At 26.7% G+C, this 27,122-nt stretch overlaps 1 protein-coding gene across 5 annotated transcripts in view; it reads left to right on the forward strand.

Moving 5' to 3' along the window:
* Positions 1–26,280, forward strand: part of LOC130667550 (syntaxin-1A) — a 65,262-nt gene extending 38,982 nt beyond the window's left edge. Inside the window, exons 4-11 of one of the 5 annotated variants that reach the window (XR_008989856.1) lie at positions 7,188–7,262; positions 7,387–7,569; positions 7,665–7,738; positions 8,606–8,743; positions 11,213–11,323; positions 19,422–21,028; positions 22,959–23,052; positions 23,770–26,280. Coding sequence is in view for 4 of the 5 variants with exons in the window: in XM_057469200.1 (XP_057325183.1) it covers positions 7,188–7,262; positions 7,387–7,569; positions 7,665–7,738; positions 8,606–8,743; positions 12,389–12,499; positions 16,925–17,011 (668 nt within the window). In the remaining variant the exon portion in view is untranslated. Of the gene's footprint in view, positions 1–7,187; positions 7,263–7,386; positions 7,570–7,664; positions 7,739–8,605; positions 8,744–11,212; positions 11,324–12,388; positions 12,500–16,924; positions 17,073–19,421; positions 21,029–22,958; positions 23,053–23,769 lie in introns of those variants that run through there. The other 4 variants (XM_057469201.1, XM_057469200.1, XM_057469202.1 and 1 more) reach the window with 4 other exon arrangements.
* The last annotated feature ends 842 nt before the right edge of the window (positions 26,281–27,122 follow it).

Consider the following 27,122-nt stretch of genomic DNA (forward strand, 5'->3'; position numbering starts at 1 on the left):
ACTCCGTTCCATTATAAATTCAATTCAACTTGAAAGTCTATTATATTTAATAAATATATATTCATATATATATATATATATAGATGGCATTTTTAACGAATTTCCTATAGATAAATTTTGAACTATCCTTCAAGACCTTTCAATTTCCCACATTTTATCCGAACACTTGAAAAAGCCAAGATCGAGAATAAAATGTCATTCCACGTGACCCTGTTATCACTGGATTTGAACTTACACCTTTTCTAAAGCTACATTATCTCACTAGATTCTACGAGAGTAATCTCTGTGGAATACTCTTGTAATAAATCAGTTGCATTTTTCCATCTTTAAATTTTCACCCAACAGATGAATTCGCTCTTATTCTTATTATTATTCAAATTTACAACATTGACCTCATCATTTCTTAAAAAATTTTAACACTTCCATTGCTATTTTCCTCTAAATATCTTGATCGTAAAATAAAATATTTAATTTAATTATGAATTGACATCGATAAAGTTTTGGTAAATAAAATTGATTACAGAGCCGTGAAAAATTTCTATTTACTCAAGTTATTTATTTTTTGGACCAACAGAATCGAAGCTCTGTAGAAATGAAGTATATGAAAATAATTCATGCATGAAAAGCTAAACTGTTTGACCTCGAATAAATCGTCGTGGATCGCATTGAGCGACGCGATCTATTCACCCTAATTGCTTTTCCGTTGCCCCGAGCATTGATCCTCGTCATTCCATATTCCTCGTCCACCGTACCACGAGTAACAGCCCAAGTCGGTGAGTTCCAATTCACAAAATTCGGTGGGGGATTTAAGCCCTCTGGGTTACTCGGGTATTAAACCAGATATCCAGCCAACAAAAGTTTAAGAAAAAAAATAGATAAATATATTCATATATAAATATATTAAAGCGGGTCTTAATTTTTAAGTAAACTTCATATACATGAGAACGTTTCGCTCACAAAATAATCCTGCTCGGTTCTTTATGTTATTTATTTTTTTTACTTGTCATGATGAGCTTGATTCGAAATTCATGTCACACTAAATATATAGATATAGAAATATATATTAAATTTACAGTAGTATTCATGTGACACTTTGCACGGTAGGAAAACTTTATCCACTGCAATTTCTAGCATTACCTGTTATATTTTTTTTTTTTTCTTTAAATTTCATTCTCAAAGAACGAGTGCACGTGCGCTGCAAGTTGATTCGATGAATCATATCTCTTGTATTGACCTGGAAATAAAAATAAAAATATTACTAGGGTAGTGAATTATGAAGATATATTTTTTTAAACATTTTATCTTCATTTGCACGAAAGTTACCTAAATCTTGTTCTTTGTACGTGAGTGACCCAGTCGTCGGCGCCAGTGCTTTCATCTTTTGTTGTGTAAAATACACATAAATAAATATTTCATGGCATCGTGAAAAAAGTATGCTTATAAATGAAATAAAAGCTATCACTTTGATGAAATATTTGTAAGAAAAGAAATAAAAATAACTTGGAAGAATATTGAAACATCAGATTACATATTTTAAATCGGTGACGTTTCAATTTATAATATACTTTATCATTTTAAATTCGCTCCGTTTAAAAAACTTCACGTCAATAGTCTCCGAAGTCGCGTATTCAATAAAATAAAATATTAAAAACTTGAAATTTGATCTGAAAATTCTTCTTTTGATACACAGACACAAAAAAAACTCTTCTCCTGCATTTATTTTACTCAAGAGATTTTCATATTCTGTCCACGTAAACATTTAAGTGACACAAAATTTCCGTTTACAATTTATGAGTCTCTGAACTCATTCTGAAATCCCCCTTGCGGGAATTATTCCGCATTGTAATTTTAAAGTTTTCAAACAAAACTTTTTTTAAATAAATCTTATATTTTATCTCAAAAATTTATTTCCAAATAATTATTACAGCAGTTTTCGATAAAATTTTTCCAATAAAACTGCATCCACATTAAGTAGTTAATTAATTAATTTATTGCCAACACCATGATCATCACCAGCATTCATTTGTTCCCAAATTATTATTAACACTAGTTTCAATAAACCGTAAAAAAATTAGAGAGTGAACCCGGATTAAATCGCGGAGTGGATGACTGTTTATTTATTTGATCCCTTCAGAGTAAAATTCACTTCCAAAGGAAGTTTATTTTGATATTAAAACTCCGAATTGGAGTGAATGTGGATTCAAATAAAATCCTCACTCCGAAATCACTCCGCTGAAAAAACATCTCTATTTACTCCTTATGCGGTGTAATTTTTTTTAAACTCCAGAACTCCGAGTGAATTCAGATTGAAATAAAATCCGTAATCACTCCGAATCCACTCCCGATTTTTTACGGTCTTACAGCGCACAGAAAAAAAAAATTCTCGACAAGGTAAATATTCTTGATTCAAGAAAATTTTTTTGGAGACTTCAATTTTCTCAGATAAAGTAGAAATCTTCTCCGACCAAGACGAATTTTTTTTAACCAAATTCTTTTAGCTCAAGAAAACCTTGACTTGGTTCCCGAAAACGTTTGTCTTCAAAAATATTTTCTTGACTCAAGATAACTTTTTTTTCTGTGCGATAATTATAATAAATATAGAGTAATAATATTGAAGATTGTCCCTATCAAAGACATTATACGAGCTGTTATGGTTATGGTGAAAGCCAACAGGGGTTATAGTTTATCCCTGTATTGGTTACCGGTATTAGTAAGCAACAAAAGCTATAACTCTGTACTTTAGCATAGATGTTGATGTCCTAGTATACCAAGAGCCTCTATCCTGATACATGTACTGGGTTTCCTCATGTATTGCAAACTAATTTTCCTTCCCTTAACTTTCCTTTCCTTTCCTTGGCATCAGCAAGCTCTTGTACCCGCGTAACTTTGAACGGCTGAATTCCACCCTTTCACGTTCTGACATTCTACACACACAACACCCCCTGATAAAGGAATCCACCAGTGGGAATATTCAACAACACACTTTGTTGTAAATTTGCATAGTTTTTCAGGCGGTTGCAATTCTTTGACTGAGGCGACGTCTACTTTCCGCTATGTTGTGGGTAAATAAACTGAAACGTCACAAACAAACTCAGCATTTCTTTTATTCATCGTTTCTCCTTACTATCTTTTTATACTTTTTCTTAACGTTTATATTTATATGTATATAAAAATACTATCTCGTCGTCGAGAGACTCGATACAACGACCCACTTAGCGTAATTTTACGTCGCTCTACAAATTTTTATCTCATTTTATTGTGTCTTTATTTTTCCTATCAATCATATACTTTTTTTTCTTTTATCACATTGTTTACCTTTCTTACTTCCTTCTTTCCTTTACGTTGATCCTCTAATCATTAAATGCTTTGTTACATTTTATAGACACTTTACTTTATTTATTTTTAATATGAATTACCTGAACCTTTTACGGTTATTAATTTTTTAAACTTAAATTTATCGATCTGCAAATAAAATTCTTACACTAAAAGCATAAGTTAAATAGATTATACAAATATACAACCTTTGTATATTTTTTCACTTGAAAAATTAAAAAGAAAAGTTATTTTACAACAACTATTTACCGCAAGGGTTCATATTAAATAACTATTTGTCTGATTAATCGTACGATTGACAATAAACTTTTCTAATTTAATGACTACCACAAGTTGGCCATTAACTTACAGGCATGATAGTTGCTTTTAAACTATAATTCTGGAGAGTCATAACTACTTTATACCCCTATTTGGGTCTTCTCTTTAATTGCTCGGTCGATCCTTAATGGTTTTGCAGAATAGGGCTAAATTTAAACAGGAGATAAATTTATAGTAACAACAGAAGACTATTTTTATATGACTATATCGAAAAAATTTGGAAATTTTAATAATTTAAATAAAAAAAGTTTAATTTTTGAATACCTCCGAATATACTGTACCGATTATGCTCAATTTCTCACTAATTTTTGGAATTAATGAGCCGCTTCAAACGTCATCTCAAAAAACCGAATTGGTTTATTCGTTCAAAAACTACAGAATATTCACACGGAAAAAAATGAACTATATAAATTGAGAATGACAAGTAATATAATGATAAAGTGATCAGTAAAAATTGTCATTCTGAATAGTAATTTTTTCATTTATGATTAAAACGTGGATAATTACAGGATAAGCATGAAAATTTGTTGTCTATGCAAGAAAAATTACTATTTGAACTTTAAAAATCGTAACTGATCCTTAGAAAATTGACGACACGTATTATAAAATTTACTATTTGAATGTTAAAATTCCCTATATTGACAACCGGGTTCCGGGTTATAATTTCAAATAGTAATTTTTTAAGTTTTTTTTCCGTGTACATACATACGTACGTACACATACATACACTCTGACATCATTTTGAAAATAGCCGGAATAGCTTCCTAAGACCTCAAAACGTAGAGGTCTGTTGAGAACTCAGTTTTCGAAAATCGGAGCAAAACCAATAACTTCTCTTTTTTTGAAAATTTTAAATTTTTTTAGCGGGAAGTTCAAAAATCAATAATATCAAATATTAAATACAATTCAAATCCAATATATATGTATGTATTTATTAATTGGAAAATTGATGGAATTAAATTAATTGTAAATCAACTAATTCACGGATGTATAGAAACGTCTCGATAATAGTGAATTGTAGATTAACTGTAAGTGAATAGACAGTTTGAAGCTAATAATCCAAATAGCCATAGGAAATCAAGAGATTTAGGTTTGGAAATGATCTATATATATATATACCATACCAGATGTATATCATCTGTAGTATTATTACATTATCACATATAACTCTCTCTATATACATATATATTTATACACATAGATAAGTTAATTGAATCTAGTTCTATTATAAACGGTCGTCCTTTATTACGACTAATCGTTTGTGGCTATGAGCCTCATTGAGGATTACCACCGGATTACTTGGATGAAAGTAATCAGTGAAACTTGGACACCTCTTTTTTTATCTTTTTTACCCACCACCACTATCACACTACCTTCATCACCACAGAAACTTGCTTTTTTTTCACCTTCCTAAACTTTTTTGGACCGAAGCCAAATCACACTTTAAATATATATATATATTATATAATATAATGACAATTAACGAGGCCATTTTGTGATGGCTCTAAGAGAACTAAAAGCTCATGTAACTTTCTTTCATCTTGTAAACTTTAAAGTGCATCGTCTATAAAAATAAAAAAATCAAATTAAGAAAATATATGTATATATATATAAAATAAGCTTTAGTAAGTTATCTATTAATATTTAACGAAATTGCCTTGTTAAATTGTATTTCAAGAGCGAGACAAAAGTGGTATATATATGAACCTACGAAGCTATAATGTTATGAATAATGAAAAATATTTCCTGGATACAATGTAAAGTATAAGAAATTATTTAAGCCCAGCAAAGTGATCACTTAAATCACTAAATATCTTATTTCCAATAATGCTGACCCAGACTGACGTCAATGGTTTGTTACAAGAGAGAAAAGATGAAGGATTGATCTGTTACTTGAGGCAATAAAACTATAATATATATAAAAAAGAGATCTATATATATATTTGTATCAAGTATTGAATCTTGGAGCATCTTCAATACTTTCTGTTTTATTTCTCTGCTCTTATACTTTATCGTTCTTTTTTTCCTGCCCACTCAAGGCACCATTTTCTACCGTACGCGTAAAGCACTTTGACCATTGTGTCGATAACACGTTGGCGTATATGACGTAACATTTCAGCCTCGACTCAAGCCATCAATAGTAAGATAAAGATATTTCTCCTGGGATTATTCTTTGTCACATTTCTCTTCTCTTCATATATTTTTTTTCGAAAAAAAATTTCAATTTATTAAAAAATAATCCGCGGATTTTTTTAATAGAAATATTTCAGCGAAATTATACCGCGGATACATTAAAAATTATGTAACTTTTTAATGTAAAGACTTTTTTATCCAATTAAAAGAAAATTCAAGGAGTTTTTAAAGTTTTACGTTCGGATACTCGTGAATTCCCGCAAAAGCTTCTGAGGATTCAAGGATTACAAAAAATCTTAATAAATGCAAAAATACTGTCCTATTCTTTTCATTTTATTCATAGAAATAATATATGGAGATATTAAAAAAAAAAATAAATAAATAAATAGTAATTTCTAACGGCAGTGTTTGTAAAAGAAAGTGCAATTATGGAGAGCATGTGTGCAAATTTATATGTTGGGCGTCGGAAACGTGACATACTACTGCTAAAGAATTCATGTGCTAGTAGTTATTGTAGCGCTATCGTCAGGCGAGCTATCAGTATAATGAAGCTAATGAGCTATGGTATGAATGAACACATAATAAACACGTGTTTTTCCCGTTATTTTTAAATTTTTAAACAGCTCTATACTACAATTTTGCATTAAATTATAATCTTTCATACTTATTTTTATATAGTATTCATATCTATATTTCCTAGTATTTTAATAATGATATTTATATTTTAATTTTTAAAAATCACACATTAAACTGAAAACATTTGCGGATTAAATCCGGAGTGAATGCAGAGCGGGTGACTGTTCATTTATTTAATTCCCTCGGGGTGAAATTCACTCCGGGGATTTTGTTTTAAAATTTAAACTCCGAATCTGAGTGAATGCGAATTTAAATAAAATCCAGATCACTTCACTGGAAAAACAAACGATATTTACTCCGTATTTTTTTTTAACTCCAGAACTCCGAGTGACAGCGAATTCAAATTTAATTAAAATCTGTATTCACTCCCGATTTTTCGCAGTGGATTTCTCATTATCATTACAAACGTCGTTATTAATTAATTAAAAAAAAGTTGAAGCCTTAATTGAAAAAAGAACACTAGTTTTGATTTCGCCGGGATATAAATTTGAAGAAAAATTAATTACAGTTATCAATTAGGAGTCAAACAAAATTTGGTGGATAAATTTTCGAATTATAATTTGAAATTTTAAAAACAGTAAAGAATATTTTTTTAGTGGCCATGTTCTATTAATTTCGACTAAATAAACTAAGCTGGTCACTTATCGAAATTCGACTTATATGGTCTACTTTTTTACAGCAAATATTTAAAATGAATGTAAAAAAATGATCACGAGAAATCTGAAATAAAGGAGACTAATTTAAGTATTTTTTTTTTAATTTAACAGAAGTCAAAATGGAACTGGAGGATCTCATGGCTGACATAAAGAAAACTGCAAACAAAGTTCGGGCAAAATTAAAGGGTAATTTATTTTGATCATAATTAATAGTCTAGTAGAAAATTTATTCCTTTTATTGTTAAAACTTTGGTCAAATTTTAAGCTAGATAACGATAAAAAATGATGCATTTTCGCATTACTATTTTAGTGATAGAACAGAATATCGAGCAGGAAGAGCATACGAACAAATCTTCCGCCGATTTAAGGATACGCAAAACTCAACATTCGACATTATCAAGGAAGTTTGTCGAAGTTATGACAGAGTACAATCGGACGCAAACCGATTACAGAGAACGATGTAAGGGAAGAATACAACGACAGCTTGAAATCAGTAAGTTAATATTGTTGTCATAAATAATTAAGTGGGTTAAAGGATAATTATATAGACATTACGATAAATATATATTTATAATTTTAAAAATCCAGCGGGGAGAACTACCACTAATGAAGAGCTCGAGGAAATGCTTGAACAGGGAAATCCTGCAGTATTCACGCAAGGGGTGAGTTGTAATATAACCCTATAAAAATAATATTATTCATGAAATATTTATATGGTAATGTCTATAAGTCAGATTAAATAATAAAAGTCTGGGTAATCTGGCAATTTCATTCATTTTTATTACAAATTAAAAATTCATTTTTTTTTATTCACACTTTTATTATACATTTAATTATTTCATAAATTACTTTTATTATAAATTATTATTACTGATGTATTGAAAAAAAATTGATTTATCATAAACAGAAAATTTTTACATCAGTGGTTTAAATGATTCCGCGCGTTTTCATCCCTCGACAAAATATCCTATGGACAAAATATCCTATCAGGAAAATTTATCTTGACAAAATAATTTGTACTATTCACAACTAATTTGGGTGCTTGTTTTTCAGGAAAATTGTGGGAATTTATAAGTAAAAAATAACGGTTACACGACTAAATAACTAATTCAAAATATCTAATTTAAAATATCTGACGACAAAAGATCTAATGACAAAATATTTTAATCAACGATCATCGTTTTTGGTTTTATATCAGGTTTTAATTCTATTATGGTACAAGATATTTTTGGATTAGATCTAATTTCTTAGATATTTTGACGTTAGATATTTAGGGTCAAATATTTAGTCGTGACACCAAAATAACTGCCTATTTAGAGTGCTAGTTTTTCATGAAAATTCTGAAAATTATATCGAAAGATATTTTGTCTGGGATATTATGCCCGGAGATATTTTGTCGGGGGATGAAAACGTGCATTACCGGTTTAAATATATACCTAATCTACATTATCCATTTTATTGAAATGCCAAGTCAATGCAATCGGGATGTCATATAAATGATTATTTTTTGTTTTTGTTTGTGCGACTAGATTATAATGGAAACGCAACAAGCCAAACAGACCCTTGCTGATATTGAAGCACGTCATGCTGACATTATAAAACTCGAAAATTCAATCAGGGAACTTCACGATATGTTTATGGACATGGCAATGTTAGTCGAGAGTCAGGTAAGAGTCATTATTTCATTTATTTTTTCTAATTATTAAAAATTACGGGGCCGTTATCTCTTCTAAGATTTCAAATTTTTCGGAAACCTGAAAAATTATGAGTATGAATGTAGCAGACATCAGAAAAATTTAAAACTATTAATAAATAGAGTAAATAATAAATTAAATTAAATTAAAAAAAAATGCGCATTTGAAAAATTTTCAAATTAATAAGTGCATTTTTAATAATTTTTTTTTTTAATTACTTACTCTCTTTATTTAGGTTACCTGACAGTTGGTCCGAGGACAATTGATCTACGACAATTGATCCGCTGACAACCGATCTGAACGATAATTAATCCAAGCGATAGTTGAACCGCTGGCAATTGATCCATACGATAATGCGAACTATATTATCAGTTACACAAGTTAATATCTTCGAATAAAATATCAGTTAGAGTCCTTTCAGAGGGTCGTTATTTAAGTCGGCGTCGAAAATTTCGATTTGCAATGATAGTGCGTAGCAACAGCGAGAGATCTGATTCATTTTCTAACAGTGGGGGTTAAAATTTACGGCGACTCACTTTCTGGGAAAACTTTAAATATGTTAACAAAAACGTATACAATGGTAATGCGCTATTTTTTCAAAGGTTTGTGTGTATGTATTTACAATAGTATGTTAACACACACATGCTTGCAATGGTAATGAAAAAATTATCTAGTGAAATTAATTCAGAATCAAGAACTCTAAGGATAAACTACCACAAAATTTTATATCATTCGGTCAGTTGTTACTCAGATCAATTATCGCTCGGAGGAATTGTCGGCAGATTAATTATCGCTAGGATCAATTGTCTTCGGTTCAACGGTCGTGTCACCGTTTATTTATAATTTTAAATTTGTCTGATGTCTGCTGCATTCACACTCATGAAAAATTTTGAATATAAGTAACGGCCCGCGATACAAAACAATTTTTACAGTCAATGGAATCTACATAAAAATTGAACTGTTAACTTTTTTTTTTATAGTGAAAACTAATTGATTGATTTTTTAATTACAGAATAAATTACTGAAAAAATCACATGTTTGACATAAAATTAATTACGAATAAATAACTAATATATGAGGTATCGAGTTATAATTTAATTAAAAGCTGTGACAAACATGTGGTTTTGATATGAATAATAATAAATATTAAATTAAAATAATTGTCCCCTTTTTAATTTGATGGCTTTAAATGTCTTGCGGCCGGTATTTCACGATAAATAATAAATTAAATGATATTTTTAAAAAGTCAACAGCGTGAGCCCGTGGAATTAAATATTTTATTGTTTTCGACATTAAATCGATTAAAATCATAATTATTCATTTTATTTTTACCATTTTTACCAACATAAATAAATTATTTAAAAAACCGCGCTGGTTAATTTATTAACTTTTTTATTTTTGTACAAAAACTTTTATTTTTCGATAATTTCGTAATTAAATTTTAAATACTCTCGAATATTGAACATCAATAGAAAATTTATAATCAATAGCTGTACATAGTTAATGGACGCGGCGCATAACTTTCGGGGAAATCTAATTTTATATTTTTCTAATATATAATTTCACTAATTTTATTTATTTAATTTACTATGATGCTGAAGTTAGCCGACGTCTAATAATTTTTTGACTTTTTTACAAACGATAAATTATTAAAAAAAAATATTTTTAAAAATTGCACTTATAGTCTTTTAAATTTTCTACATTTGCATATTTTTAATTTTTTTTTTCTTCAAATTTAATTGTTAAAAAAAATCCCAAAAATTTTCAATTGTCTGCTAACTTCAGATCGTTAATTTACTTACAATTAATTATGTTGCTTAATTAAATACTTTATCAATTTATTTATTTATCCAAAACTTAATGCTTAAAAAAACAAAAAAAAAACTAATTTGAATAAAAAATAAAAAATTTTGAATAATTTAATAAATAAGCAATTAATTACTTACTTAATGTAAATATTAATCTATTGCATGTTTTTCTATTTTTAAACCATTAAAATTTTTTTTTTATATTTTTGACTCAGTAAATAATTATCGGTCATTTATTTTATTATAATTAATATCTTTAATAATTATTAATTATGCAGTTAATTCCCTTAATTTATTTTTTACCTCGCACTCTTTGTAGACTTACGTAATTTTAAATTTAAAAAATGAAATCCTCATAAATTAAAAAAAGAAAAATAATAAAATTAAATAAATGTAAAATTTTAATTATAAAAAAAATCAGTTAATTAAATACATAAATCAAATGCAATTAAAATAAATTTTAATGAAAATGTTTAATTTAATCTCGAAACATAAATTATCCGACTGCATAATTAAAAAACAGGAAAACAAATAATTAACAGAACTACGCATGATACTAATAATATTTATTTAAATAAAAAACACTAACATTCTTATCTTCCATGCTGTGGGGTCGCGCCGCGTACCTTTTTAGGGCGAGATGATAGATCGCATAGAATATCACGTGGAGCACGCGGTCGACTATGTCCAGACGGCCACGCAGGACACCAAAAAAGCACTCAAGTATCAAAGCAAAGCCCGACGGGTGAGTCCCCCCCATAATATTAAATTTTTGTGTTCATCCACATCTAATTGGTCACTTTTTTTTTCCTCTCCTTATCTCTTTCTTCCCTTGCCTCCCCTTCCGAAACTCCGCACCCTATCATCAATCAATCCCTAAAAATTCACTTCCATTCCCATATAAAAAATATCCTATACAAATTTAAATTTCCCTCCCAAAAACCCAAATTTCTGCTCATTTAATTTTATCCTCATTTATATTAACATCTATAATAATAATCTATATCATCATAAAACGGCGTAACACCATCAATCTAAATATATATATATATAAATACATATATATTTACGCAACATTATCTGTATTCATGTGTGTTCGATGCTTTGATAACAAACCTCAATAACAATTTATAAATATAAATACAAAATAAAAAAAAAATAAATAAATATCAAAATAAAAATATATTTTTAAAAATTGTATTTATATTTATAAAATACTCAACATTTATTATTATTAATCTGTGTGTTCCTTTTAATATGGGTGTGCTCATTGTTTGTTTCTGTCCACTACTGCTCTGTCTCACTCTAACTCTAAAAAAAAAAAAACTAATAAACAAAAATACAAAACCAACCTTCGATTGTTGTCACGAACAAAATGTAAAAATAAAACTAACAATCCATTTTATTATTACCGACAATTTGAAACGTATTCGCATTGTACATTAATATATAAATATATTTATAAATATGTCTGCGTATGTATATGTGTGCGTGTGTGTTTACACACATAATTAATAACTGTGGGATCATTGTAATTGTTCTACTCCATTAACTGTAACCTTTTTTTTCATAACTACTAATTAATCCATTTAACAACAATTACCTTGCATTTGCGCATTCAATACAAATACAAATTTTTCGTATGTTTGTTGTTGCTTTTTTTTATTGTGATTATTATTATTATTATTCTTATAACTAAATTGGTAATAACTCACGAACCGACCGAGCTCTCTTTAATCCTTCGTGAAAAATCAATCATCCCTTAAAAAAAAACCCTTCCCGCCCTGGACTCCATTGCGCGCTGTGGTAGGGTGAATTGGTGGACCGGATTGAATACTGCGTCACACAAACTGTTGACCACGTTGGTCAAGCTCATGGTCAGCTCAAGAAGGCCAAAGAATATCAATCAAAGGCGCGCAAGGTAAACTTACTGTCATAATTCAAATACCGATTATCAAATTTATGATCTTCAAGTTAGCAGACAGTTCGCAATTTTCGGATTTTTTTTTTAAGAATTCAATTTAAAACAAAATAAAAAAATAAAAATATGCACATGTAGAAAATTTAAAAAACTCTGGGTGCAATTTTTTTATAATTTATAATTTTGAAAAATAATCCAAAAATTTCTAGACGTCGGCTAACTTCAGTATCATTTAAATTTATTATTGATGTCAATAACGCGATTGACTATCTTTCCAAAAGTTATTTTCTTAAAATCTTTCGGGCTCTACAATTATATCTACATGGCGAAAATTATGTAATAAATTTTACTCGTTAATTGAAAGTAAAACGGGGCCAAGATGAATAATTACTCTTCTGTTTCTAGATATTGTTCATTTTTAATTGAAAAAAGAATAAAAAATAAAACAAAGGGTACTTAGTTTTTATTTTTTCCGTATTTCTTTTGTTTCTGGCCCAGGTTTGCTTTAAATTACAGGGTAAATTTTATCAAAAAATTTTTTCTGTGTAAATATATATAACAGTATTTTTTTAATACACATATCGTAAAACTAAATATTATTCCCATCGCTGAGTGCCCGTACTTGTCCTATTTCCCGTGCGAATTACTCAGCTGAGCTTTTTTTCTCATACTTCTGGAGCTGGTTGTAAAAAACGATTGATCGACATGAAATGTCACATTTAAAAACTTTCTTAAAAATACCTCTTACAACTTATCCTTCGACCTTTGAGCTTTCAAATTTATTTTTTATTAAATAAATTTAATTTTTCTATAATTAAAAAAAAATACTTATCATTAAACTTTATTTTACTAAACTTAAAATAATTTTCTGTTAAAAAAGTTTAAGTATTTACCCGGGTCAAAATATCTAGTATCAATCTAGCCTCATCGAACCCAATTAAGCCACAATCTAGCCTCACTGAGTAAAAAAAAGAAGTTTGAGCCTCAAGTGATGTACAAAAAGCATCAATGAGCCTCAAATAATGCTCAAAGAGCCTCAATGAGCCTCAAATAATGCTCAAAGAGCCTCGATGAGCCTCAAATAATGCTCAAAGAGCCTCAATGAACCTCAAATAATGCTAAATGAGCCTCAAATAATGCTCAAAGAGCCTCAAATTGTTCTCAAAGAGCCTCAATGAACTTCAAATAATGCTCAAAGAGCCTCAAAGAGCCTTAAATAATGCTCAAAGAGCCTCAATGAGCCTCAAATAATGCTCAAAGAGTTTCAATGAGCCTCAAATAATGCTCAAAGAGCCTCAATGAACCTCAAAGAATGCTCGAAGAGCCTAAATGAGCCTCAAATAATGCTCAAAGAGCCTCAGATAATACTAATCGAATTTAAATTACATAGTCGAGTAGTAAGTTCATTTGAGGCTCATTGAGGCTTCTTAAGGATCTTTGAGAATCATTTGAGGCTCATTGAGGCTTTTTGAACATCATTTGAGTCTCAAAATGCTTTCTTTACTCAATGAGGCTGGATTGAGGCTAGATCTTTTGACCCGGGTAACTTTCAAAATATTGTTTTATTTTTTTTTTTCGTTAAAAACTGGTGATGTTAATGTACATATAATCCCCTAATTGTTTTAGTACGCGTGTGTTACATGTTAGAAAATATATTGTGGTAGAGTTAATGGAATAAACCGTAATTATTATTATTATTATTATTATTTTATTAAAAAATATAATAAAGTAAATGAACAGAAAAATGTGATAACTTTAAATGAGAAGATAAATTTAAATTGAGAGTAATAAATGATAAAAAAATAAGGGAGAAGATAAAAAATATATGTAATAAAGAAAATGTCGCTATCTTAATGTAATATCTTACTTCTAAGTGGAAATAAGATGTTACTAAGGAACGAAGTAAGTAATACAAGAGAAATATTGCTTGCAGGCTTTAAAATATCGTTAGATATCACATTACTATATTTCATTTGCATATGAGCATGAAATGGGTATTTTATTTATTATTATTACTATTATTATTATTTTGTTACCGTGTGATTTTTTATTTTTAATGAAAACGCTTTTTAAAATATTTAATTTCAACAAGAAGTTGGGGCAAAAAGTTGGGCCTTTTAAAATTTTCTTAAAGCTGGATGTTAATTTATTCGGGCCGAAAATTTTGTTTTGTGAGTTGAGAACCGTCAGTATAGTTGCTAAATTCGAGACAATCGATTCCTAAAGATAAAACTTATGATGATATTTATGGATGGCAAAAAAATTGCGGTAACCTTAGACTGTATTTCATGTTTGAATGCAGGAAATAGGAACAAGACTACCAGCAAGATACTAAACAGAAGATGAAAAAAATAATCAACAAAACTGTGGGTGAAAAAGCGATTTTTATACACTTTAGAAAATTGTGAAAAATTATATATATGCACTATATGTGGAGAAGGGAGTTGAATATTAAATTTTTTTTAAAATTACACAAACATATCCACATATGTACAATGAATACAAATACACATGCACACACACATACACATACATATGAAAACACTTACATAAAAATTTGAATTTTCAAATTCAAATAAGAAAAAAACTTTCATAACTTTATAGCATTTGAAATTGAAAAGGTAAATTGGGAAATGCAGTAAACAATCGATGTGAGGTCAAACTATTTGTAGCTTGTAAACAAAAGTTCGTGAGGTTTCAAAAGTTTAATTTATGGGATTTGACATAATTTCTGGAATGCCGGAAGAAAAAAAATTGTTGGAAAAAAGTTTAAAAAGCGGTGACTATTCTGAACTTCAAAACGTGATGCAATGACGACTTTTTTACGATTTTTAAGCTTTTGAAAATATAAAGAAGAAAACAATTGACTCTTTTGGAAACTTTTTTCAAAGGTGATAAATTGTATCATTTTTTTTTTTTCAGTAGAAAATACGGTCAGAAAAAGTTGATTTCGAACTACTACTGAATTTTTTCGTTTCTTTGACGTTTCTTCAAAAATTCTTTTTCACTGGTGACAGAACAGAATTTTGCAAAATGTAAATTTTGTATTTAAACTTCATCTAAATCGAAATTATGTTACATTATCCTTTTTTTTAATATTTTAAACCTTTGTCCGCTTACTGAAGAAGTGAGATTTTGCAATATTTTATTACGACGTTCTAATTAGCAAATTTTCTAACTCCATTTCAGGAAATTCTCCATTTATGCGAAAAAAAGTAATTTTTAAAATTTTTTTTTCATCTAAAAATCGTCGACCGGTCAGAATATCCATCATAAAAATATCCATCGCAATAATATCCATGAAAAATATCCAATGCAATAATATCTAGTGAAAAAATTATCCATTTATGCAGAAAATTAATGACTTGTGGATATTTTTCATAGATATTTTTGCACTGGATCTTTTTACATTGGATATTCTGGCCTAGAACCCTAGAAATCAATTCCATATCTAGTATATGTATAATATTTTTGTCTAGGTTACTCAAATAATATTTTTTCTTACTATTACTATCTGAAAGTTGCACAGAATCACCTACTAAAAAATATTAATTCAAACAATTTGCTAATTAGAACGTCGATTAGCTTTTTTTTGTCTTGTTTTTTTTTTCTAAAATAAAATAATAATTCTTCTATTTGGCTATCAACATTTGATTGATAAATTTGACTTAAAATACACGCTCCAGCTCAAAAATAAAATTATTTTATCTTGGGATATTTTTTATCTCAAAATGCTCAATCGGCGCGTAGGCTGAAATCAGCGCAATTTTTTTTTGTTATTTATTCCATACATAAATTTAATCATGAAATTATAATTTGACAGCTTTAATTATCTTTAATTTAGCGACTACTGCTTGGTCTTGACTCGAAAAAAAATTTTAGCCATTAAAAATTTTCAAACTGAAAATTTTAAGATGGGAAACTTGTTTGCTCCAGCATTAAATAATTAAATATTATCTTTTACTATTAATTATTTATTAAAAATTTTACAGCACTTGTTTTAATGCGATTCTGTTTCCATTTAATTTAATTATAGATGTAGAAAAATAAAGCATGGAGTTAAAATATGACAATTAAAATAATTATTTGAAAGAGTTAAATATATTTAAAAACGCCAGTGCAGCATCAACTCTTTCAAATGAATTTTTTTAATTTAAAATTTAATTAGTTAACCGACATGCGCATGTAAAGTAAAACAGATTACGTAAACGCCGTTTTTTAGATAACACATTTTATGTAAATAAATTTTTAATTCCATTCCTACTCTCTTTTATTTGTTGAACAATTAATTATTTTATTTGTTTACTTTTTTTTCTTTTTTGTTTAATTAAAAAAGGATTACGACTGATGATGTTGACATGCATGGCCGTGACAATGGCCATGCATAAAACACATGTAGACATAACTTGTCCTTTTTGTCCACAGAAAATGATCTTCATTATGATCTGCGTCACTATTCTCGTCATCATACTAATCTCCATTGTGCTATCGTTCATTCCATTTCCAAACTGAATGGAGAGTAAAAGAGAGAATGGAATGTGAAGATAATTATTAACAAATAATTATAATAATTAATAATAATAATAATAATAATAATAATAATAATAATAATAATAATAATAATAATAATAATAATAACAATAACAATAATAATAATAATAATAATAATAATAAAAATAATAATAATAATAGTAATAATAATGATAATAATTGTGATGCCATTGGCATAAAATTAATAGAAAAAAAATTTTTTTTTAATAATTAATTGAATTAAAAAAATTGGCAAGCCTTCAGTGTTCTAGAATAGATCAGAAATAAATAAAAAAAAGATTTTAGATAAATTTGTCAATTGTTTAGAAAAAGTAAAATATTAGAAATTTTTCTCATACTTAATTTATGTAAAACTGTCGATAAATAATTATTAATAATTAATAACATTTACGTATTGATTATTAATTTAAGTGTGTGTTTAAAAAATAATTATTCAAGTACGGTTAATAGTATTTAACATCGATAAAAAAAAAATAATAGCCCGCGTACTAATTTCTATAAATGTAAATGTTGTGACTGCACAATTTTTTGAAATATTTATTGATACATAAATTTAATAACACTAATTAGCATGACACATAAAAATCAAATTATCGGTAAAATATATCGAAATTATTTATCGCAGACCGAATATCTAATTAATTATTTATAAATTTTTTTATTTATTAATAATATCACGCTGTTATTTATTATTGATTGTTATCTTTTATCTATAATATTTAATTAACAACAAATAGTTTAAATATATATAAATAATGTTTCATAAAAAATCCTATTAGCTGTTGAAATAATTATAAAAGATAATTTATAAACTTAAAAATTTTCTATGTAATTTAAAAATAATCATAGTAAATTTTTAAACCAATTATTTTAAATTATAATTTATCTGATTATTAAATCTCTTTAATTTTTATTTTAAATACTGAGGCTTTAATTCTCTAGCCCATTAATAAAATATATTTAAAATAATAATTTACAAGGCCTAATAACAAAATTATGCTTATTTTACTTCATTTTATTTTGACGTTTAAAAAAAAATAATGGAGCTGCCACAAGTTTTAAAATTGCAATACCGAGTAAAAATAAATGAATGCTTCGTTAACAGAATAAATTAACTCATCAAATAAATAATAATGTGTAATATCTTAACTAATCTATCGTAAGTCTTTGCCTCGTCTTAATTGCCTTCACTATTTAAAATAAAAATAATAAATAATATAGTAATTAATCTTAAAACTAAGGGAGATAAATATTTTAAAAAATATTAAAGAGGTAGGAGAGAGATTTAAGATGACTCTCAGTATCATTGGCATGGTCGCTATTAATTACAATGTAATAAATAGACAGATCAGACAATCGATATTAATCATTATCTCTCCACGCGACTGGCATTAAAATCCTTGATAAAAAAAATATTAATAGTAATAAACAAAATCCTAAGTCTATTCCCTGTACTTACTAATAAATAATAATAATAATAATTTAAATTAACTTACAACAACTTAATTTATGACAGCAACAGTAACTGCAATTAAACCTATCGCTTGTGTCATCTAAATCCAAAGCTAATTAACAACAAGTAAATACAAATGACAAAGTTAACTAAACATTACTGTACTCAAAACAGTTACTAACACAAGCTTATAAACAAGTTGTTTCGTGCTTCGAGAACGTTTCATAAATATATATATCGCGTTACTAGTTTCAAAAGGACTTAAATTTTTATTGGCCCTTTTAACTTTAGAAGGCTTCCTAAAGTCAGAAGGGTGTACTCTCTTAAAACTAATCAGTAAATGTACTCTAATTAGTTAATATTCACTGCGAATCAGTCCCAAGTATATCACTGATTCATTTTAACAGAGTATGATTTTTTTTTTCATTGTCAAATGTTTGGTAGACTTTTTTTAAAGCTAAAAATTTTGAAAGCCTCAAACGCATGGCAAATTATATTCCCTCGTGGTGTTCAAAAATTTTTTTGAAATTTTGAGTTTAAAAGTAAGTCTCCAAAACGATTTGTAATAAAAAATAAAATTGTACGGCCTTTTGGCTCTAAGAAGTTCTCTGGTCAAAAGGACGTATAAGAATGTAAGTCTTTTTGTAATTAGTAATGCGATATTCGTCAGTAATGTTTGTTAAACCCTGAATGAAACGGAGACGGGTATCTTGATTGCCTTATTCAAGTTTGATAATTATTAAGACTCGTATATGTACATGAGGCCTTTTTATATTTATGTGTTAATTATTAATTATTATTTATCAATTACTGAGCTTTCTCGAGGTTCGTAACACTGTCACTGGTGATCGGTTATTTTCACTTGAAATAATTAAAACAAGAAATAGAAAATTTATTATTTATGTTTTGTTTTTACAGAAAATGATCCTGATAATAGTCTGCCTGACAGTGGCGGTCATCATTTTAATTGTTATTTTGGTTGTCAATTTGACATAAATTATTAATATATCACAGAAACAGTTAAACGATCACCAACACACAAATTTTTCATCATTCCTGCGCCTAAAGTTTTAATTCTCGCCCTATTTAGAAGGAAGAAAGTCCTTATTTTTTTCTATACGAAAGCAAATGATTAAAATTAGCGCATGCGCTATTCTTCCCAGAGGGAAAAATTTAAAGTTTCAGGTGTAGATCTGGTGAAAAATATTATGCAGACCGGAAGAAAGTAGGACGTCCCTATGTGCGTATTTGCCGCCTTTGGCTCGGGTAGACATTTACACACACGGGTCAGAATGTCCAACTTTCCTTCCTTGGTATGTAATATGCTATTAAATTTAAAAATTCATTTTTACCTCGGTAGTTTTATGGAGCTAAAAAGTTTTAGTTACGAAAATTAAGATGGAATGACGTAATATTTAAGTTGATTATGAATTCATACCGCAAAGTTATCGTCTGTATAATTAAGTATTTAAGTTTTAACGTTTCTTGTAATATTAATTTTAGTCTATTTATATTTCAAAATTAACTACAAGACGTTGGTACTTGAGGCTGCGGTATATTTTCTGTACAGTATAACTTTATATTTTATTTAATACCTCAAACTCTATTCAAGTCTTTCTTCTCGAGTTTAACTTGTCATAACTGATCGTCATGACAAGGAAACACGCGAGGGATCATCATAATCCATAAAAATCTACTATTGTATTTTCCATCACGAAATCTTTCATTTCTTCTTTTAATTTCCATTTTTTTCTTCTTTAAAAAAAAAACAATTTACGCTCTTACGTCTTTATTTTCGTTAAAACTTTTTTTAAAAATTAAAAGGTAAAAAATAAAATATAGTGAATCTGAAAAATAAATATAGTAAATGTTATACGTAAGATACATTTATATATTTATTTATTAAAAATTATTTCTTCTATAAATTTATTTAAAATTGTAAATAAATTTAATAAATATTTAAGTTTGAGGAAAAGAAAGAGATTTTTAAAAATCTATATTGTATTGTATAGGTACTTATATTAATAAAAGTATGATTGTGTGAATGATATTTACATGAATAAAATAAAGCGATAGAAAAAAAAAAAAAAATGACAAATTTAATTGAGATAATCCTCAATATGTTCACAGCTATCGCGCAATACTCTATAATAATAAAATAGAAGTAAATTCAGCATAAAAAAGTAGGACTTAGAACACAATAGCAAAGTATTTGCGAAAAAAAAATTGATGCGCTTGGAAAAATAACCATCAATGTTAATTTATTATTTATAATTAAAATTATAATGGCAATTAAAATGTACAGAAATATTAATCAATTTAAAAATAGTAATTGAAGAAAAACTTTATGTACTAAATTAAATGATCTAATTGTTAATAATAAATAAATTAAGAGAATGAATGATAGGAAAAATGAAATATGATAAAGTATAGAAACAATAAACGATAAATGAGAAAAATGTAACCCAAGAACGACAAGATATTGTACATATTTTCATTGTGTAATGGGTCGAGGATTTATCTGAGTAAGTATCGATTCGATATTTATGTTCGTTCCGTGCTGTTTTTATTTCTTATTATTATCACTATTTGTAATATTCTTTAATATTAATGACGGTTGCCTGAGCTTTCGTTTATTTTTGCTAGCGCCGTCTTTTGTATTTTTTATTATTTCAATATTTATATTTATACGTTATCATATTATTTATGTATATTATTATTATTAATTATGAATTTTGAAATTATTCTTCACTATAGTACGTACGGGATGCATGTATAGTTTATTTTACTTAGTTAAAATATATATATAATTATAATAAATATATGAAATTTTTTCGTAAAATTTAGTTGGTAAATAAAAGACCCAATTATTCAATAATATATCAATTAGTGACACTATTTTATTTAATTATTTACTGAATTAAAAAAAAGGAAATTTTAACCCTTCGTCTGTCGCGCTATGAGTGCAGCGTCGCAATTTTTATTAAAAGATTATTTAAAAAGAAAAAAAAATTTCATAGTCTCTTGAAATTTTACGAGTTCTTCTACTGTACTTTTTAGTATCGAATGAATGAATGATAATTATTTTTTCGATATTTCAAATATTTAAAAAATAATTTATTTTGTTAGAAAACCTGAGAAAGTTGAATTTGTTCTGATTTTCTGCGCAGTGTTGCCAGTTACCATCAGCGACTTATTTCTAGCTCATATAATTCATCTCTTTCTTTAATATTTTTATTTAATACAAAATTTTTATTTTATTAAAAAATTTAAAAAAAATTTAGTCGTATAAGCTTGGGTGGTTTTAACTTTTTAAAATCATAGTTATGATACTTGGCAACATCGCAATATTAAATACATGGCAGCGGAACGCCGCAGCGCGACGAACGGAGGGTTAATTATTTTTGGGATTCACTCGAACGTTAAAAATTATTTTTTTTAAACTTAAAATCTTCATCAGTAAATAAAATAAAATAAAAAATAATTTCCTGTCACTTCTTAATATCTCGAGCAATACTTGGGGATTTTATTTAAATTTATAAAATAATTTAGCTGAGTTTTAAAAAAAAAATTTTTATTGGTGTGCTGGTTTTATTTTTTAGAGAATTATATATTTTTCAGGTATTAAATATATAATAAAAGTATACGTAAAAGCTTACAACTTTACAACACAATCGGATTATAAAATATTCAATAGAGATTAGTCGGTACCAGATTAATATGAAAAAAAAATCTCATGGTTTTTTTATTTAAAAATAATTTTTTGTAAAACAATAAAAATATATAATTTATTATTTAAATCAACTAAGCATTTAATTGTAATAAATTTATGTAATTTAGTAAGCAAAAAAATTGAGCATTTAATAAAAAATATACAAAAACTTAAGTAGTAATAAATATATGATATAAATTTATGTATATTTAGTAAATATAAATAGATTGTTAATTATTAGAATTGATAGAAACAAATTTATATATTTAACTTAGATAATAATAATATTGAATATTCATAAACTGTATTTACCGAGCAGTAGTCAAATATGTAATATAATATATATGTTTAATGTTACGAACCCGGACTAAGCCGATGTAACATGCGATTGAAGTAGGTGTTGACATTCAATTTCACGGCAACTGTTTCTGTGATTTATTTCAGGTACCGCTGGCGCATGTAGATTTATGTGTAAGTCTTTTTAAAAAGAGTAGCAGTGGACAGAGCGTCGACATGTTGAATAGAAAAACAAAATATGATTAACAATAAATTAAATTACATGATACTGAATGCCGATAAAATAAGAGATGTTGATATGAGACACTATTTACATAATATCAATTATTATTATTTAATAAATTTATTTTCACTAAACATTTTGAAATTTTAAATGTTTTATGTTTGAATTATTACCTGTAATATCATAATAAATGTTTATAAATGTCTGTTATTGCCGCGAGCAGAAGAAGATCATGATTATGATCTGCCTTGCTATTCTTGCCGTCATTGTTGCCACTACTATTGGTGGATACTTCGGACTGTGAACACCTAAATTAGGTAATTTTTCATCTATACTTTTATTATGTATCTGAACATTGGAAAGTTTTTCACGGAATGAAAAGAAATTTAAATAATCTACTGAATTAAAGTTTCTGAAATTTTTCCGTGTTAGCCGATAATTGCAGGCCACCCCAAACTACCCCTCAAGTGAACTTTAGAGTCAAATTACATAAATTATTTTTATTTTCGTTACGTAAAAACGTTTCGATATTCAGATACATTTTTAATTTTATTTTTAAATAGATATAAAAACATGAAGCTCTACCTTTGTAGTAAAAGTGACTGGTCTAGTAAATGGAAATTTAAAAAATTCGAAATCCTGAGATAAATAAAATTTTTTTCATGTATAAATATAATTCATATATTTATACATCAGTTATTTATATAATATCGTTGAAACTATTACATATTTTCCCTTCATAAAATTTTTATTTCCAACTCGTACTTATAATTGTATTTACATTCTATTTCGTAAATCAACAATTTAATATATTCATACATTATATTTTATTAAAATTTACATTCATCTTCTTTGACTCCATATTATTTTTCAATAAACAAATAAATCTTCTCGTTAAATTTATTTTATATTTTCGAAATAAACAAAATAAAAGTCGAGTACTTTCGTTGTAAAATAAAATTACCTCTTTCTTTTTTAAATTTATTTACAAATTAAAATAATTATTAACAGAAATTTTAATAATAAAATTACAGGAAAGTTCACTAACAACGAGATTAAACGAAGAGTAACAAACGTCTGGTTAATAAAGTGCGCTATGTTCGTTGTCAATACGTTGTATCACACATTCAATAATAATAATAATAATAATAATAATAATAATAAATCGTCTGGCACGTCGATAAATAACAATTCACTGCTACAATTTAAATCATACAGCAAGGTGATCATTACACCTCATTATCATTATAATATTCATAACAATAATAATAATAATAGTAATAATAATAATAATAATAATAATAATAATAATAATAATAATAATAATAATAATAATAATAATAATAATAATAATAATAATAACATTATTCATTTAATCATTATCACAATCACAATCAGTAGATCATAAAAATTATAGAAACCATTGCACCCTCATTAAATATAAAAATCGCTGCCCGTTACTTAATTTAATTTAACAGAATTAATTAAAAAATAAACCCGTGAAAAAAAAATAATTTTTATCTATAGAAATTAAAATCCTTCATATTACTAATAAAAAACTTGCATATATATTATTTTATAAAATTATATAACTAAAAATTGATAATTTTTATTTAAAAATAAATTTCTAGATTTCATTTGATCTTTTAATACTAATGCAGATTTAAAATTTCTAAAGTTTGATAAAAATTATTTTTTTTTTCCGGAATACCTCCCCTGTCTTACTCGATGTCGTCTCAAAACCGGGTCTGATTAAACAAATATATATTGAATTTAACAACCAATACTATCTGCGTAATCAATAAAACAGAACAGTCAGAGCCAATTAAAATAAATTAATAGATTAATATCGTTTTTAAGTGGAAGCTTAACAATTAACGACGATAACGAGTGACGGCAGAGTTCAATAAACATAATTAGAGTATTATTATTATTATGGAAAAATGGTCCACCAAAAAAAATAACAATAACAATAAAAATAACCGTTTAGCTATCGGTACTTTATAAGTTAATTGAAACAAATGGAAAAAACTAGATAAATAAAGTCACTGAAAATAATAGAAAATGGACGATTAATATTAAAAGTAATAGAAAAGAATTTAATTATAATTATGAGGCAGAATCACGTATCGTAAATAATTATATATAAATAAATAAATGGATAAAATATTTAAAAAAAATAATTGTCGATTACATGAACGTAAAGTTAAATAGCAAATGGATTAATGCATTTTGCTGCAGCAATAATAAATATAATAGGTGTTATATTGGAAGTATTTAAAAGGTTAATAATCTCTTTAATGAGTAATAATTATCTTATTACCCACTTATTACGATAATTATTTTGTTTTTAAATAAATAATAAATTTATCAATTTATACACTTACAGTTACATGTAACCCATGTATTTGACGGTGTAATTATTAATATTTATTATTATTATTGTATTAAATTATATATGTATAGTTAGGCATCGCGATAATTAATTCATAATGAGAGGTTCAATTATTATTATTATTGTTATTATTAAGGATATTCTCAGACAGTGCCCTCCACTTTTTAAATATATTCAATGACATTCATTGTCATGACCGTGTTCAAATTTTGTTAATTAGTTTAAGAAAAAGTTGAAGCATTAATTGGAAAAAGGACAACGCAGTTGCGATTTCGCCACGATATGGATTCGAAAAAAAATTTATCCGAAAAATTTGACTTTAATTATAATGTTTGACCCGAAGATCCTGTGTAAAAAAATTCGTTTTAAAAAGATTCCAAAAAAGTTCGATATTTGGAACATCTAAACTCGAGACAGATTTGAATTTCGAGTGGAACTTTTTTTGAACTTTTGTAATTTTTATAGTAAAAAAAAAGTTTATGTAGAATTATAAGCAAATTTCGAGTCAAAAAAATAATGTTTTTATTTCATTTTACCCTTGTTCCGAAAAAAGTTTCTATTAGAAACCAATAGAGTTTCATATACGAATCAAAAAAAGTTCAAGATTTGAGGTTTTTTAACTTTTTCGTAACCAGGATAAGTGTAGTAAAATTACGTTTTGAGAAAAATCTTGAGAGTATTCTTTTTTGACTCAAATTTTGCTTATATAAAATCCTAGATAACTTTTTTTTTTACTATCAAAATTACATAAGTTCAAAAAAAGTCACTCGGAGTTCCAATGTGTCTCAAGTTCAAAATTTCCACACGTCGAACTTTTTGAAACGAATTTTCATTCCTTGGAATTTCACTGAATTTTATCAAACAAATTTCGTTTGACTACCAATTGATAAGAACCGGAAGTAATTTTTTTTGAAATTTACATCTCGGTAAACTTGTAACTTCATTGTCCTTTTTTCAATTAACGCTTTAACTTTTTTTTAAACTGATTAATGAAATATTAATACGGCCATGACAGTGAAAGTCATTGAATATTTTTACAAAGTAGGAGGTATTGTTCGAGATTGTCCTTAATAATGATAATAATTGGCAGCCTATTTAATTGGTAATGATAGCCAATGACAAGTGAAATGCAATGTTGATAAAAAAATAATAATAATAATAAAAAGTAAATAAGTTAAATGTTTCGAGTACGAAAGTTGAGGCAAATATATTCAGATTATAAATTATAAATTGTTTAATTAATTATAATAATTAATTAATTACCTAAATTTAAATCACTTATATAATATATTGTACAGAAATGTGTAATTGTTAGATTAGGTAGCTACGTTATTATCTATTACCTTAATTCAGTTATTAAATTATAAAAATAATTAATATTAAATTTAAACTTTGAATCTCACTGTCATCACTGGTCGTTATTTATAATAATTGTGTGTGTACTTAATTATTATTTTTTTTTAACCAAAGTTTAGTTATTGTTATTAAGATAAAGTGAATATATATAAAATAATGCTTGTAGAAATCTTAAATTGACATCAATCGGATTGCAATTGAAATTATAATTATAAAAAAATTTTTTTTTATTTTATAGAGATAATTAATAATTTATTTCATTTAATGAAATTAATTGTCTATAATTGTAACAAATAAATCATTATTTTAAATGCACAATTTTATTTTATTATTTTTCATACGCAATAATTAATTTAATTATTAAAATGTTGCAGTGGAGCTTTAAATTAAAATTCAAGGGAAATTATCAAAGATACAGCAAAATTGTATATAAAAAAATTTTTAGAGAATAAAATTGTCTGTAAAAAATAATTCTATATATTTTTACATAAACTCAATAGTTTAATTGTAACCAAAAGTTTTATTAAAATTCAATTTCAATTAATTTTAAATAATTAAATTTTATATAAAAACCGCCTGTATTTTTTTTACTAAAATTATCGTCTACTTTTAGTCATTAAATTTTTTTTTAAATTT

This window comes from Microplitis mediator, chromosome 5 (genome assembly GCF_029852145.1).
Source record: "Microplitis mediator isolate UGA2020A chromosome 5, iyMicMedi2.1, whole genome shotgun sequence".
NCBI classification, from domain to species: Eukaryota; Metazoa; Arthropoda; class Insecta; order Hymenoptera; family Braconidae; genus Microplitis; species Microplitis mediator.